The sequence below is a fragment of the Rhinocladiella mackenziei genome (genome assembly GCF_000835555.1).
Source record: "Rhinocladiella mackenziei CBS 650.93 unplaced genomic scaffold supercont1.5, whole genome shotgun sequence".
Lineage (NCBI taxonomy): Eukaryota > Fungi > Ascomycota > Eurotiomycetes > Chaetothyriales > Herpotrichiellaceae > Rhinocladiella > Rhinocladiella mackenziei.
Window position 1 is genome coordinate 1225331 of NW_013550600.1, and position 14352 is coordinate 1239682.

General features: G+C 51.0%; 5 protein-coding genes across 5 annotated transcripts; 2 read left to right on the plus strand and 3 right to left on the minus strand.

Annotated features, from left to right (window-relative positions):
• Positions 1–86: 86 nt before the first annotated feature.
• Z518_06919 (uncharacterized protein) lies at positions 87–1460 on the minus strand (the record flags this gene model as incomplete). The annotated part of the gene is made up of 1 exon (XM_013415049.1): positions 87–1460. The coding sequence occupies one exon, from the start codon at positions 1458–1460 to the stop codon at positions 87–89; it is 1374 nt and encodes a 457-aa protein (XP_013270503.1).
• Positions 1461–1897: 437 nt separating this feature from the next.
• Z518_06920 (uncharacterized protein) lies at positions 1898–3791 on the minus strand (the record flags this gene model as incomplete). Its single annotated transcript, XM_013415050.1, has 2 exons — positions 1898–3683; positions 3733–3791. 2 exons carry the CDS (start codon positions 3789–3791, stop codon positions 1898–1900), a joined length of 1845 nt encoding a protein of 614 aa, XP_013270504.1.
• An 803-nt stretch (positions 3792–4594) lies between these two features.
• Positions 4595–6469, minus strand: Z518_06921 (uncharacterized protein; the record flags this gene model as incomplete). The annotated part of the gene is made up of 1 exon (XM_013415051.1): positions 4595–6469. One exon carries the CDS (start codon positions 6467–6469, stop codon positions 4595–4597), a length of 1875 nt encoding a protein of 624 aa, XP_013270505.1.
• Positions 6470–7480: 1011 nt separating this feature from the next.
• Z518_06922 (uncharacterized protein) lies at positions 7481–8587 on the plus strand (the record flags this gene model as incomplete). The annotated part of the gene is made up of 3 exons (XM_013415052.1): positions 7481–7899; positions 7960–8005; positions 8054–8587. The coding sequence occupies 3 exons, from the start codon at positions 7481–7483 to the stop codon at positions 8585–8587; spliced, it is 999 nt and encodes a 332-aa protein (XP_013270506.1).
• Positions 8588–11994: 3407 nt separating this feature from the next.
• Z518_06923 (uncharacterized protein) lies at positions 11995–13119 on the plus strand (the record flags this gene model as incomplete). The annotated part of the gene is made up of 2 exons (XM_013415053.1): positions 11995–12181; positions 12236–13119. 2 exons carry the CDS (start codon positions 11995–11997, stop codon positions 13117–13119), a joined length of 1071 nt encoding a protein of 356 aa, XP_013270507.1.
• Between the last annotated feature and the right edge of the window lie 1233 nt (positions 13120–14352).

Here is a 14352-nt window from a genome sequence, read left to right on the forward strand (position 1 = left end):
CTGGAAATTCGGTGGACGGGATCATCATGTGATTGATGGAAGAAAGGTCATGTCTCTGCGATGCAGGACAGCTCGAGGCTCAACTCTTACCAAGGATAACTCCTCCTCCCATCCTCCTCTTCCAACTTTAATCCCCTGTCCAACTGTTCTTTGTGCTTCCGGTCCAGAAATTCAAGCAAAACATCCTGATACTTTTCTTTCCCTTTATACCGACTGACATCGTCACCCCAACTACGCACCGCACTGGCCAGACGTCCGGGAACATAATCTTCCTCCGCAATCTCAGTGATCGGGTGGAAGTATGTACGGATAGTAAACACGACGCCGCCAGACCGTGGGAGGCGGCGTAGCGTCTGCCTTTCGCTTCGGAAATAATGATGTTCGATGGCACGGTTCTTCTCCGCCGTGTTCCAGCTGATGCCGTCCGAGTCTTCCGGCCCAATACTATACGACCACGCGAGGTCGTCATCCACCTGCAGAAAGTAATTATTGCGCGCGACGAGTTCTTCGGGTTTCAGGCGGCGGAAGAAGTTCATCATGCCTTTTTCGAGTTTTTCGCGGAATTGTGGCACGTCGCCGCTCGTGTGGATTTCGGACAAGGGCATGCCGAATTTGTCCTCGAGGCGCCAGAATCCAGGGAGCAATATCGCGCCGGCGAGCAGGTAGTATTGGCCATCAAGCCGTTCAATCATGATGGCGAGGTCGTCTTGCACGAGGCGCGCGCATGTTTGCATGGGGTCTTCTGGCAGTGGGCGTGATGTGGTGTCGATGTCCTCGCCCGACCAGAGGTTCTTAAGCCCGGTCTCGGTGCGTTGGTACAGAGTTGGGTACCGGTCCGCGAGGTATTCGCGGAGCTCTTCTAACAGCTCCAGTGCTGCAGGGTATGCTTCGGGCGCCGTCTTGCAGCATTTACTACCGCGTTCGAGGATCCGTCGAGATTTATCACTGTGGTAGCGCGGGTAGTGGTTGTCCAGCTCGATCCAGTCATCAAATTTCACCTGTCGTAGGCCCATTGTTACGAAGTACTTGGGGCCGTAGCGGAATGGACGGTAAGGGAGTGGTTTGGTGGTCTCGATGGACCAGTTATCGTATGCCGGTGGGGTGGGTCGTTTGAAGGACGATGGCGTCCATGTTCCTGGTTTGCGCGCTGGAGTCGTGGGTTTTGTGGAGGAAGCTTTTTCAATCGTTGGTGTTGAGGGTCTTGTGCTGGCGGCTTGTTGGTGGCGTCGAGAAAGATATCGTGAAAAAGCAATGGTGATGAAGGCCAAAAGGGTCAAAGCGTAGAGAATTTCCCTGAAATGAGGATTTTGGGAGAGTGTATGAAGATCTTGTTGAGCGGTTTTTAGTACCGACGAACAGTGATGTTGGGTCTTTTGGAGCTGAGTGTTGGCCTGTTTGACATATGGCTGTGACCGAGCAATGAGGTCTGAGATCGACCGTTTGAGTGTTTCCGAAGCCATATTGACAAAGCGAGAATATCAGAGAATCCCCCTCACTACACAAGAGTGGGATCGACCAAGTTAAAATCGACACCAGAGACATCACCCACGTATAGGAATGAATATATATATTAAAAAAAGGAATCATTTCCTGAATTCGACGCGCCGATCCGCCGGAAAGAAAAGGACCGACATGCTCTCCCCAGATTTCCACTGGCAATGCGAGTGTTATCGCAACCGGCCCTCGGATTCTTATCATAGGCCACGGATGCAAAGCTGATATTGAGACCGACCAATTGCGTGGTCGAGATTTCCTGGACAACATTGCCAGTTTGGGGATCGCGTCTCCACAAGGGTGGACGGTTGAACTCAATGTGGCATGTCACCGCGACCACTCTCTGCCGGAGACAAAACCGGGCTATCTCGCATAGACAGGGATGTCTGATGTTATGACCATCTTACAACCTTCCATCGTCCTCGTGTTGGCCTGGTAAGTTCACGTCTCCTGATATTTTGTCCCAGGCCTGACTCCGGCGTAAAAGACAATGTTCTCCCCAATTTCGACGGTATTTTGGAGGAATGAACGGAAGGTCAGGGATCCAAATTGTCCTGGAGACCCACCCAGTTTCTGCAGAATCCAGGAATGGGGCGCAAGAGATTTTCTCCCACTTGTCATCCAGAACATAGAGTGGTTCATGTTCGGTCGCTTCCATGCCGCGCATGTACGAATCGACTAGGTACGTGCAGTGGTTGATGTCGATGTATTTCCCTGGGTCTTCTTGATTTCGGTCATTCATTCCGGAAGGCACCGACCGCGTGCCGGGAAAGAAGTCAAACCTCGTCTTTGCCTCTAGAAATTCACCCGGAAGTAGACCATCAAACGCGCTCTTGACAAATTTGGCATGGATGTTGTTGGGGAGGAAATATGACGAAGGAAAGCGATACCAATCCTTGCCAAAACAAACCGTATCCACGCTCGGGGTGGAATTGGAGACTTCAAGAGCCTCATATATTTGGAGTGGTGCCCGATATGCGGTAACCGTCCCAAAGATACGCAGCAAGCCAATATTTATGGCAAGGAATGCCACTGGCAAAGTGGCCGCCAGCTTGATCTTAGCCGGAACTCTACCCAAAACGATCGAATCCGTCGAACCAATCCAGACCAAAACCGAATGAAAAGCAATGGCGGCGTTCAAGGCAAGGAAAGGATAGACAGGGAACATGAACCTCTCCTCCTTGTGAGGCTGAACGGTGAAAATAGCGAGCCATAAGTAGAATGGCAAGAGGACTGTAAGGGTCCTGAGATTCGTGGTGTGCCGTCCCAAGATGACTGACTGGAAGAGGAAGAGAGGCCCCGAGATGACCGCCAGAACAAACCACAGATTGAAGTTGAGAAGCAAATTCCGAGCATAATAATCCCAAGGTTCTGTTCCAAATATGTCTGGACCACGATCCTTGCCACCGAAAACGTTGTAGGCCACAATACGCCAGGGGACAAGAGTGAACTTATGGTAGAAAAAGCTATCGAGGCTGACTTGTAATGCCAGAACGATCAAGCAGCGTACAAAACCATCAAGGTATCGTCGGAATGTTTCGAAGAGATCGCCTTGGCCCACCGATGCAATCATCCCGTCTTCGACGACGAACGGAATAATGAGGGCTCCCGAAAACGGCCAGCCTAGCAGGGCACCGATCCCGAACCACATGATGCCAGTTGTTGTTTTGGAACCACCGCGCCGGTCCATGAAAGATGCCATTCCGAGAGCGGATGTGTACATGGCGAAACTGGATGGCAGGAATGCAGACGAAGCACCAAAAACACCAGGACTGAAGGCAACGATCATGAGATAAATGACTCCAATCCTTGGATTGAGGCATCGCGATATGGCCGAATATAGACGAATCTCAGTGGCCGCACAAATAAAGGCCAACAAGACCCGCAAAGCGTAAAATTCGAACATCTTTGATTGCCCCAACATTTTGGCAAGTTTGACCGGGAGGGCATGGATAGCGATGTATGCCCAGCTTCGAATACTAAATTCTGGAGAATACTCCCATGTTTGAAGTCCGTAGCCGTGGGTAAGGTAGTGCAGAGGTTCCCAATAGTTGAAGGTCTCATCGCAATCCTGTATTGGAGCATAAAGAGCTGCTAGAAGATGCGACGCGAAGCATAGGTAGAAGGCTATATTCAAGGGAAGGTAGAACCTTGCCGGTGCTGATCGGGGCAGTATCTCAACTTTGGCCCTACTTACATCATTAGTACCTGGGCAAAGAACGGGGGATGATTCTCAACCCTTTGGGCATCTTGATAGGATCTTTCCGCAGCTTGAAGTCCTCCAGGCTTGGATCCATTTCGGTCGTCCCAATTTGATCCCCAAAGAACTTGAAGTCGACAAAATCTGGCAGGTGTCCAACAAAAGGGTGGAAGATTTACGGGGAAGCGCAGGGCAAAAATGACACCTCGCAATCGTGGCTTAACGATCGACCGGAATTTGAGCCTCCTAAATACCGGTGTCACGAGTTACCAAACGCCAGTTTGTATATTCCTTAGGAAATCTGCGTGTTCAGGTCGAGAGACCCTGCAAGTCTTTAATGGCGCGGGGATGACAAAAACCCCCGTGGAATATCGTTTCATATTTCAACAAGTACTTTCATCTCCTCTGGGATTCAGATCTTGTCACCATTCTCCGCGTTCGAGCTTGGTTGATAGGCCCTCCGGGGTGTTGCTACGCTTCCTATTGTGATTCCGACATCTCAGCCTTGCGAAATGGACCAGTTCCCTCTGGTACTTGCAATATTTTCACTAGTCTCCCAAGGCGTGCTTAGGGGGTGGCGTCTTCCATGAATTATATTCCATCATGAATGATGAAGCCCACTATCTTCAGTGTCGTCACCACAAATGTCACCAAACAAGAGAGAAAACCCATGATTACGGTGAACTGGGATGTGAAGAAAAACTGCGATAAACTTTTGGCCTCCATATATCTCTACATGCAAATCTTGAAACGAGTGGCTCTGGGACTCGCTGAGTGGGTGATCTTCTGGATTCTAGCCCGTTTCCCGGTTATTGTGTGCGCAAAATACCATATAACTTCAACTGGCCGAGATGCACATTCCAAGAACGAATGTCCAACAGGTGCTGTTTGGACAGTATCTCAAAAATGATCCAAGATCCAGCTACTACCCTCTTGATCAACGACACTCAGGCCACTCATACTCTTTGCTAGCACCTCGGCCGGTCGACTGCCGATCCATACGGGTTCACTGCGATCCAAACCCTCCTGAACATCCCAGCAATCAACACCCACGCTGTAAATGACGCGGCCGTGAAGGTACTTCTCCCGCATACCGCGTTCCAAGCCCTTCTCGTACCAAATACCGCTTCCATGCGTGAGGCCCGTCTCACTGCTGGCCTCGGTTGGAATGGAAGTAGAAGAATTGGTCGCCACGACCCCTACAATCACCCGTGCGACATCATCGGGCCGGTCGGGTGGGAGTTGTACTGACATACGGCCTCCGGACTGAGCATTCGCACGTGGAACCATGATGTTGGTGGCGACAGCATTAATGCGTACCCCATCCCGCTCAGGATCAGGGTCGACTGCGGTCCGTAAGCTGCGTACCAGCCCTAAAATCGCGTGCTGCGTGACTTGATATATGGGCAGGAGCGGTGTTTCCTTGAAGGCGGAAATACTCGTGACCAAAGTCAGGCTTCGGTCATCTTTTGCTGGAGCAGGAGGAGTAGGATCGGGTTGGTTTGTCGAATAAGGATTGACCACCGATTTCTTGGAATTCTTCGACTTTGGAGAGTATTTGAGATATGCCATCGCGATACGAGCAAACCGGACGCTCGCGGTAAGTACGTCACCAAGACCCGGCGGTTCAGATTCGACATCCGTGCAAGCCGTGCGGAATGTCTTGCCAACGCCGACCCTATCTTCGAACCACCCCTTTTCGCCTTCGCCGACACTAACAGCTTGACCGCCATCGTCCCCGACTCCGAACACGGCGTGATCCACACGCCCGTACATTGTTGTGGCAAGTTTGAACAAGTCGAGAATGTCAGAATACTTGGTCATGTCACATTTGTTAAAATGAACGACATGAGGGGGTCCCAGTGAACTGATCAGTTTGCGAGCCTGGCCGCTATTGGTGTCCCCAAAGATGACACGAGATCCCGCAGCGTGGAACTGACGCACTAAAGCTTGCCCAGTTTGACTAGCACCGTGTGTCAAGACAATGACTTTGCCGTAAAACGATTCCTTGGGCAGAGGTGGGGGGGTGAACCGACAAGGATTGGACGCTGCGACTGAAGTCGAGGATGCTGAGAGGGATTTTTTAGGCCGATGGTTCGTGAATGGATTCACAGGAGCCACGGTTGCTGGTGTGGGTTTGGGTGATGTCGGAAAACCAGCGGGGGGAGGAGCAGCAGAAGTCAGTCTCGGTGTCGATACTGGAGTTTCGGTAACGGCCGGGGGAGGTGTAGACGGAGGAGGAGTTTGCTGGATTGAAGGGATGGCATTGACCATGATAGGAGCATTTGGATCTGCCGGAGGGGGCTGAGATGCTCGCTTTTTCTTCTTAGGTATTGGGGCCGGGCCTTCTTGCTTCGGGGTTTCCATTGGAGTCGGAGGACACTGCTCTTTGGGTTTGACGGGATTGAGATCAGCCTCCAGTTCAAAAGTATGAGGTGTTTTGGTTACGGTCTTTCTTCGACGAGCAGGTTTTGCTGGGTCGTCAGTGGTGCTAGCAGCATCGTCTCCAGAAGGAACTTCTAATCTATGACCGGATGGTGGAGGAGATTGAGACTGCGCTTGGGTAGTATCTGGGGTAACATTTCTGATAGGAGAAGTAGGATGGGGAGTCTTGGAAGCTTTTGATATCTGGCGGGAGGTGGTGTCACCATTGAGGGTCGAGGGCGTCTCGCTGGTCCAGGGATTAGGAGACACAGGCTCCCTCAATTGGGAGGTAATGTCAAATTCGGTCCCGGAGCCAGTCTTCCCAGATTTTTGGCGAAGTGTGTCTTTCATGGTGGTCTCAGTGGTCATAGAGCAGAGTGACGGTTATTGATGAGGTTAGGAGTTCATATCCACTGTATGATGAAATTGTGGCTTGGAAAGAGGCACAGAGAGAGTTCAACAAGGGGGGGTTCCATGTGTTAGTACGGTGGTAGTCGATACTTTAGGCAGACGTCTGGGTGGTGTAGTTGGTAGGGAGGGTCAACGTTGGTGATTGATACCGGGAGATACAGAAGAGAGAAAGGAGGAGAGGATGCGTGGGTTTTTCTAGACATTTTCCCATCGCGGAGCTCGTAGCTGGTCTTTGGTAATTGCTGAAAAAGTGCTGAGTTTGCAAGGGTGCCGACAAAGTGGTACCTAAACGGTACCTAGTTGATAGTCATAAGTAGTGATGCCTTCTCAGTACCTGAGAAGTAATTGCCCCTATGCAGACATCTCGCCACTCTTGAACGAGACGCTTGAAACCAGGCCACCACTTGGCAGATGCTGTAATCCAGGTACATTGCGCCGTTTCCAGAACCAGGTGCCTAGAACTTATTTGATTTATGACGCCCCCCGATCTCACACAATCCATCTCCATCTCCTTCTCCACTGACTCATCGATTATCTAAACCCGCGGAATCTAGACAGCGTGCGAGAGGCTTTTGAAATGCCCTGTTGCTTGCTATAGCAATTTGTATTGGTCATGGATTCCCCCCGGTTGCAATGAAATCCTACAGGCATCATCGATGGGTTATCCGCTACCCCATCTCTGGCGTCACAACCGCCTGCAATTTAGTCATCTTTTCTACCTCTTTGTATTCCAATCTCTGTTGGACCCGTACTTTGGTTTGTTCATCAGGTAAGAACCTCAGGATGTACAACGTACGTAAAACATTCGGTTTCCACGCTCTCTTTCCGCATACGGGTGGATGAATATAGATATCACCATCATTCTCGGAGGCGATCGATACCCCGCATTGCATATAATTCCCGAAGTAAAAAAATTCACATCACTGACGCCTTGATATCACAACCATCACCATGGTGTCGGCATCGACAGATCCATCCTCCCCCTCCTTTCGCCCTACCTACACTCGCGAGCAACTGGCCAAATACGTGGGCCGGATCGCCCCAGAACCGTCGTACACCCTAGCCACATTGGAGTCCGAAATCCAAGCGGACCCATTGGCAGCCTTGGGCCGACTCCAGCTCCGCCAGATAGCTTTCAACCCATGGGGAAATGTGGCTCTTCATTATTCATGGCATCGGACCCTCTCCTTGGACCCAGAGGCCTTGTTTCATAAGATTGTCGAGAGAAGACTTGGTGGTTATTGTATGGAGAACAATACCTTCTTCTCCGCCGTCCTGAGGTCTCTGGGCTATCAATTGTACGTCACCGGTGCCCGAATTAGTTATTCACTGGAAGGCAATGGGAGAAATCCAGAAGGGTTTGCTGGCTGGTATGCCTGCTGTCCCACAAACGTCCGCCTCGATTCCTGCCATTGCTGACCTGGGCCTAGGCAACACGAAGTCATCATCGTGACTCTCAACCACCAGAAGTACCTCGTATGTTCTTTTTCGGTTCTTGTCCATCTCCGTGGCTAATTGCTCCAGGTCGACGTCGGGTTCGGTTCTCAATCTCCCATTCATCCTCTTCCGCTGGACAAAGACCCCGACCTGGTCTACCCATCGGTGCCTGGCGCTGAGGTCCGTCTGGCCTACCGTCCTATTGCTCCCAACACTGATTCTTCTCAATGCCTGTGGGTGCTCGAAACCAGGAACAAGTCTCATCCCCACTGGGCTGGTGGATATTGTTTCACGGAGCTCGAATGGCTACCTGAGGACTTTGAGATTATCAACTATCGCACTAGTCAGGATCCTCAGAGTTGGTTCACTCACCGATTGGTATTGTTGAAACCCCTGTTGGACGAAGAGACAAAGACCAAGCCGATTGGGACCGTTATTTTGTCAGGAAATGTCATTGAGAGGAGGATTGGTGAGGGAAAGAAGGAGGTCGTGGTCGATGCAAAGTCAGAAAAGGAAAGAATTGTGGGCCTGAGGACTTGGTTCGACGTGGTGCTCTATCCCGAGGAAGAGAGAGGCATTGCAGGAATGCCCAGTGAGATTCGTGAAGCCTTCAATCCTTAACAGGATTGTCGACATGAATCGTGTCCATTGCAGCGTCCTACGTGAATAGACTAGATGACATTCGCTAGACTGGCACTGAAGGCCCATCTGTAGATCGCTCACTGAGTGACGAAAAAAGCACAGAAGAAACAAATTTAGACTATGCACTACCAACTGTCGTCCTTTTCATTACTCTTTGGAGCGATAGGATGTCGCAGTGACTGTCCTTCTATTGTCTGCTTTCATCCTTCCGAGGTAGTGGTGGTCGTGGATTCGAGTATGTTTCAGAGCAGGAGAGCCGCCGGTGCCAAGGGGTAAGGAAGGGACCATGAATTTAAGCCCGATGTTGACATCGACTTAGTTAAGTGGTCAGAGATTGCGGTGTGTATCGGGATTTTCGTGTTAGAGGATGCCACTTGTGTTGGAGATTGATAGAAGACGAGGGAAAACAGATTACCTAGAGTATGTTGTTGTGAACCAGCAAATGACAAGGTATCGCTCAGGAAATCAGATTGGATAAACGGGGGAAAATGGAGATGTGGAAGATCAGGAGCCGTCGAGCATTTGGATAACACTTTCCAGTACTGCCCATCACTCGTCTTCATGACGATTGTTACCAAGACTGAGTCCTGTGTGAGTACCTAACCTTTTGTCACATGAGTCGTTATTTCTTGGTCTCGGCCATCTCGGTTCCGGAACGCAGAGAGAATTGGTGGTAGACGATACTAAAACCCTTGAGTGGTGTTGAGAGGGACCTCTCCATCCACTTCCTGACTTGATGGAAAGTGCAGGGAGCAGCTCGCTCTGATCGGCTATTGCGGTGCAGGGTTCAGACTGCATCCCCCATGTGTCTGGGCCATTTTTGGACGAGGCATATTCGAGCACGGCAGAGATTGACATAGGAGAAAGCCCACCTGGGTGCATTGAGCGCATTTCAACGACACCCTTTTGTTGAGGCGGCCTACAGATGCATTAGCAGGGTGGCCAACCTATCGGGATGCATGGCATATCCGCACCCAGAAGGCCCTGAGCTCGATGTCCCACGTCCCTTTCTCGCGTGTGAGTCGTACGAAGTTTAGCCTTGTTGGCTGTGGCGACATGAAGTATGCGCCTCAATCAGAACCCCAAATTTGACACTAGAGCGGAAAGGGTGTTGAAATGGGCCATAGAGGGTCATCAATGGCCATCCATACCCACAGGGGTGTGCCACTTATTTCTCGGTCAGAGACGTTGGTTTAGGGATGGCTTTGGACCACGCCTGATCTCAGATTCGATCGTATATTCGGCTGGGCCATTTCGGTCCTTTCATCCGTTCATTGTTCCAAATGAGCCCTTTTCGAAAGCTGGGTGCTTGGTACCTTTTTTTTCTTTCCATGAAGTCTTGTATATGTCAGGCGCTAGCCCTCTGCCAGATTTCTTGGGGAATGGTTAGCTCAGGAAAATGGTTGATATGGTTTTTGGATGCCAGAATTAGCACAATATATTTCGAGTGATTCTGATAGCTTCAGTCGGCGGAACTACGAGTACGAAGAGGAGGCCATTGGCGGAGGCGAGATGGAAGCAGCTTTTCGAAGCTAGCCTGTGATATCAACGAGGGGGGGCTCACGCTTTTCTAGAAAGAGATGAGTCGTTATTGGACTTTGGTGATCTGGGGATGCACGTGAATTTAATAACGTGTGGCGATGGAGAGAGGGAATTATTTTTGGGTGGTGGAGGAAATGACATGAAAGGTGTTGACGTTTCTATGGTCAAGGGACAAAGCCGACGTGGTAGGGCTATCCTGCCTTGGGAAAGGTTCTCGAAGCTTTCGGGATCGAGCACACAGTAACTTGCCGATGCCCGATCCCCAGGCAAATGCCATGACTAAGGGAGGAGTTATCTTGGGAGCGGTGATCGTATGACAGATCAAAGTATGTCACACAGTGGAGAATGCATTTATGTTGAGCCTAGTCATGTGTGCCGAATTGGGTAAAGCCCTAAGATATGGCCGATGACGATTCGGTAAATGGCCGCAGGTTTGTCGGGAAAGGTTGTGGCAATGTCAACGAAGATGGAACGGGCGGACAACAAGATAATAAATCTCCGTTGCAATGAGAGGAAGAAGAGGTCGACTAATCTGACGGGAAGTCAAGTCGAGGCCGATTTGAATCCCTTTTTCATTTTCTCAGCCATGAAGGATTCAATATGCCAAGGCAAGGCTCACTCGATGCTGGCAGTGCGTCTGAGATTGCCAGTACTCATCCTCCGGGCGGGGTGGTCGACCTACGTGCATTTCTCCATCTCCCAGATTGTGAACACTGATATAAAGAGGAGTTCGGCAATGTATGCATGAGCAGACGCGTCCTCTCACCTGGTAGGTGCATACCTCGTATGTGGGTGTGGTGTCGCCCATCTGTGGTTTTGACGAGGGATGAGCAAAAAGTTGGCCCAGGGAGTTGCTAGGCTAAGCTTTCTTGCCGAGGGTCTAATACCCTGCGCCGCCAGTGGTGCTTCGTGAGTGACTCGTGGTAAACTCTCTCATTCTGGGTGCAAGTCTCAGTCGGCAAAACGGCAAGACGATCCAAGACGAATCGCCCGCATTCCTGGAGTGAGTACGGAGTAGTGACGGAATGTAACGAGAGAAAAATCCTGCAGGGGCGAATCACCTTACAGCCCCGGCAGGCTCGAGAGAGGAGATATGGAGAAGACTGGAATTCTGGCACGGAGCACTGCCCCCTTCATCAAGCGATACCCCCCGGTCAAATATGATACAATCCACCACTGACAAGGCCTAGGCTTCCGTTCGAATCCCTCGCTTTCGAATACGAAAGGATATGGAGGTGCAAAGAAATGCTCGGCTCGACTCGTTTCATCTTTCGGGGTGCGCCTAGGAGGGAGGATTGTTCTCGGGTCGGGCATCTGCAGGCTGTACGGAGTATACCTGGGCACCCTGCTGAGCGGTTTATGATCTCTGATCGGTGGCTCATGCTTCCAGAAATAGCGTGCCTCAGAAGAGCACCGAGCAGCTCCTAGTTACTAACTAATTGCAGGCATCACGCTGCCCATGCAATGCCAATCCAATCAGCCAAATTCTTCGTCTCTCCTCACAGCTCCCTCCCGCCCCGTGCTGTCTCACTCCACTTTTCAATCACACCTATGTCCCGTTCATGACATTGTACAACGCCGCGAGTTCTTAAGATCTCTTCTCGCATCCCTTCTCACCTCCCTTCTTTCTTCCTGTTTCGCAATCGCTCATCTCGCATCAACGTCTATCCGGACTTGTTTGTCGCATCCAATCTTTCACCGTAGGCGCAAACAACCACCAATATCCTCTTCAAACACACCAGTGGTCGTCGCATCATCTATACCCCTCGCGGTCACGACAACATCAACGCTCGCCCATCCTGTCGTCCACAGGTCCTCTGATCCCTGAATCCAACTCTTCAGCAATGGACTCTCCTCGCGCCTCTGGTCCTGACAATGGCAAGGCCTCCACTTCACCGGTCGGGTTCCGCCCTCAGAATGGCGGTGTCATCAAGGTGCAACCACCGCGACGTGAAGATTTGCAACCCTCCTACGCGCAGACTCTTCAGGGAGACGCGGATGCCGAGAATTATGGCTGGTATGGCTCAATGAGTATGTAAAGTCCCATCCGTCTGACGTCCACGGCATCTCTAACCCTCTGCGCAGTCGACACCCTCGGATCGTGCATTGGTTGCCTTGGTGCCATCCCTTGCTGCATCATCTGCCCGAATCCCTACAAGCCGGTCTCTCAAGGAAATGTTGGGTTGGTCACCAAATTCGGACGGTTCTCTCGCGCTGTCGACCCTGGTTTGGTCAAGGTCAATCCTCTCTCCGAACGTCTTATTCAAGTCGATGTCAAGATCCAAATTGTGGAGGTGCCCCGTCAAGTCTGCATGACCAAGGACAATGTCACCCTCAACCTGACCTCCGTCATCTACTACCATATCACTTCTCCCCATAAGGCTGCCTTTGGTATTTCCAACATTCGTCAAGCGCTGGTCGAACGAACTCAAACCACCCTCCGTCACGTCGTGGGGGCGCGTGTCCTCCAAGATGTCATTGAGCGCCGTGAAGAGATTGCCCAATCCATTGGTGAAATCATCGAGGATGTCGCATCGGGCTGGGGGGTTCAAGTCGAATCTATGCTCATCAAGGACATCATCTTCAGCAATGACCTGCAAGATTCCCTGTCCATGGCCGCTCAATCCAAGAGAATTGGGGAATCCAAAGTGATTGCGGCTCGTGCCGAAGTGGAATCGGCCAAACTCATGAGACAAGCCGCCGATATCTTGAGCTCTGCACCGGCCATGCAGATCAGATATCTGGAAGCGATGCAGGCTATGGCGAAGACGGCCAACAGCAAGGTTATTTTCTTGCCCGCCACCAACCAGACCATGCCCGCCGATATGATGAACGTGATGCAGCCACAAACGGCCAGTGGAGAACCTAGTGGTTACAACTCCAAGCAAAACACTGGCAATGCTTTCAACGCGGAAACAAATAGTGGCTTCCAACAGGCCATGAATGCTCGCGTCATTGAGAACATCTAAATGAATGCACCACAACCAAAATTGTCACTCCATGCGCATGGATACGTTCTGGACCGAGACATGAGCTCGGTGGTCATTATTTACTGCACTTGGGATTGGAAAACTTTTGTGCTTTCGGAGATACCCCTTATGAGTATCATGGCATTCGTTTCACGTTTGTACCAATATTTTTCTTTCAAAGGGGTATGAGGTTCTTGTAGTTGTGGGTGATCGGGAGAACCCCAGAAAGTAATGAACGACTTTGATATAAACCAATTCTTCATAAGCGGTGCTCTCTGCGATTCTTCTACGTTCCATGTCCACAGCGGGGGATGACCCACTCGGTCAGGTAGTGCACTCTGGCAAGTAACGTCCGAATCGCCTGCGGCCTCACTCGCCGCATTTGATATGGGCAGATGAATTCCCGGAGCCCGAAAATGCTCGAGTCTTCCCCTATTCAGTATTTCTCTCTAGCTAATCCCGCCGATTTCGACCGCCCTATCCCCCCGGGGAATGTCTCTCTGGAGAGAGACTCTCGGCCGACCGTTGCGTACCACAGAGTGGGTCTGAGCATCAATTGAGCCTAGTTGTGCGGTGGTTGTCCGCAAGATCGTAAATCGCACACAAATTGAGGTACCGAAACATCAAATTGGAGGCACTCGCATGCCTGGGCCATTGGCGAGCTCTTTATCTCGTTGTCGCTCGATTCGCAATTTGTATAGACTTTCCGGCGTCAACAATGCCAGTGGTACTTGGAAGAGGCAGGAGGAGGCGCAATCACACCGCGAGATACAACTAGGCAAAGAAGCATGCGTTCATCCGGGAGGCTCACAGGGCGAGGGGGCTTACAGACAGAAAGACGCAAAGTAGATGGAAAGGTACATGAAACCCCCCCATTTTACTAGGGATTTGAGGTACCTTTCCATCGTGCGGACAACCATCCGCAAATCTCCGCCAAGAGTCTCTCTCCCTCCACGTGCATAACCGTATCAAATCGTTCTGTCCGCAAGTCGACCGTGTTTGGCAGACACTTTGGTAACGCAGGAACGTGAGACACCAGAAGGCCTGCCATATCCCGCCACGACCATCCATACGCATCCTGCTGACGAAGTGACACCTGGTCGTCTTGAACGCCCTGACTTTGACCGCCACGGAGTTTGCGTATCTCCTTGACTCGCACGTAATCGGTATGGAGACAAAATAGTACTAAGTATGGCAGCTGGCCTGTGCAAGAAGAGATATAAAAGGGGGGGG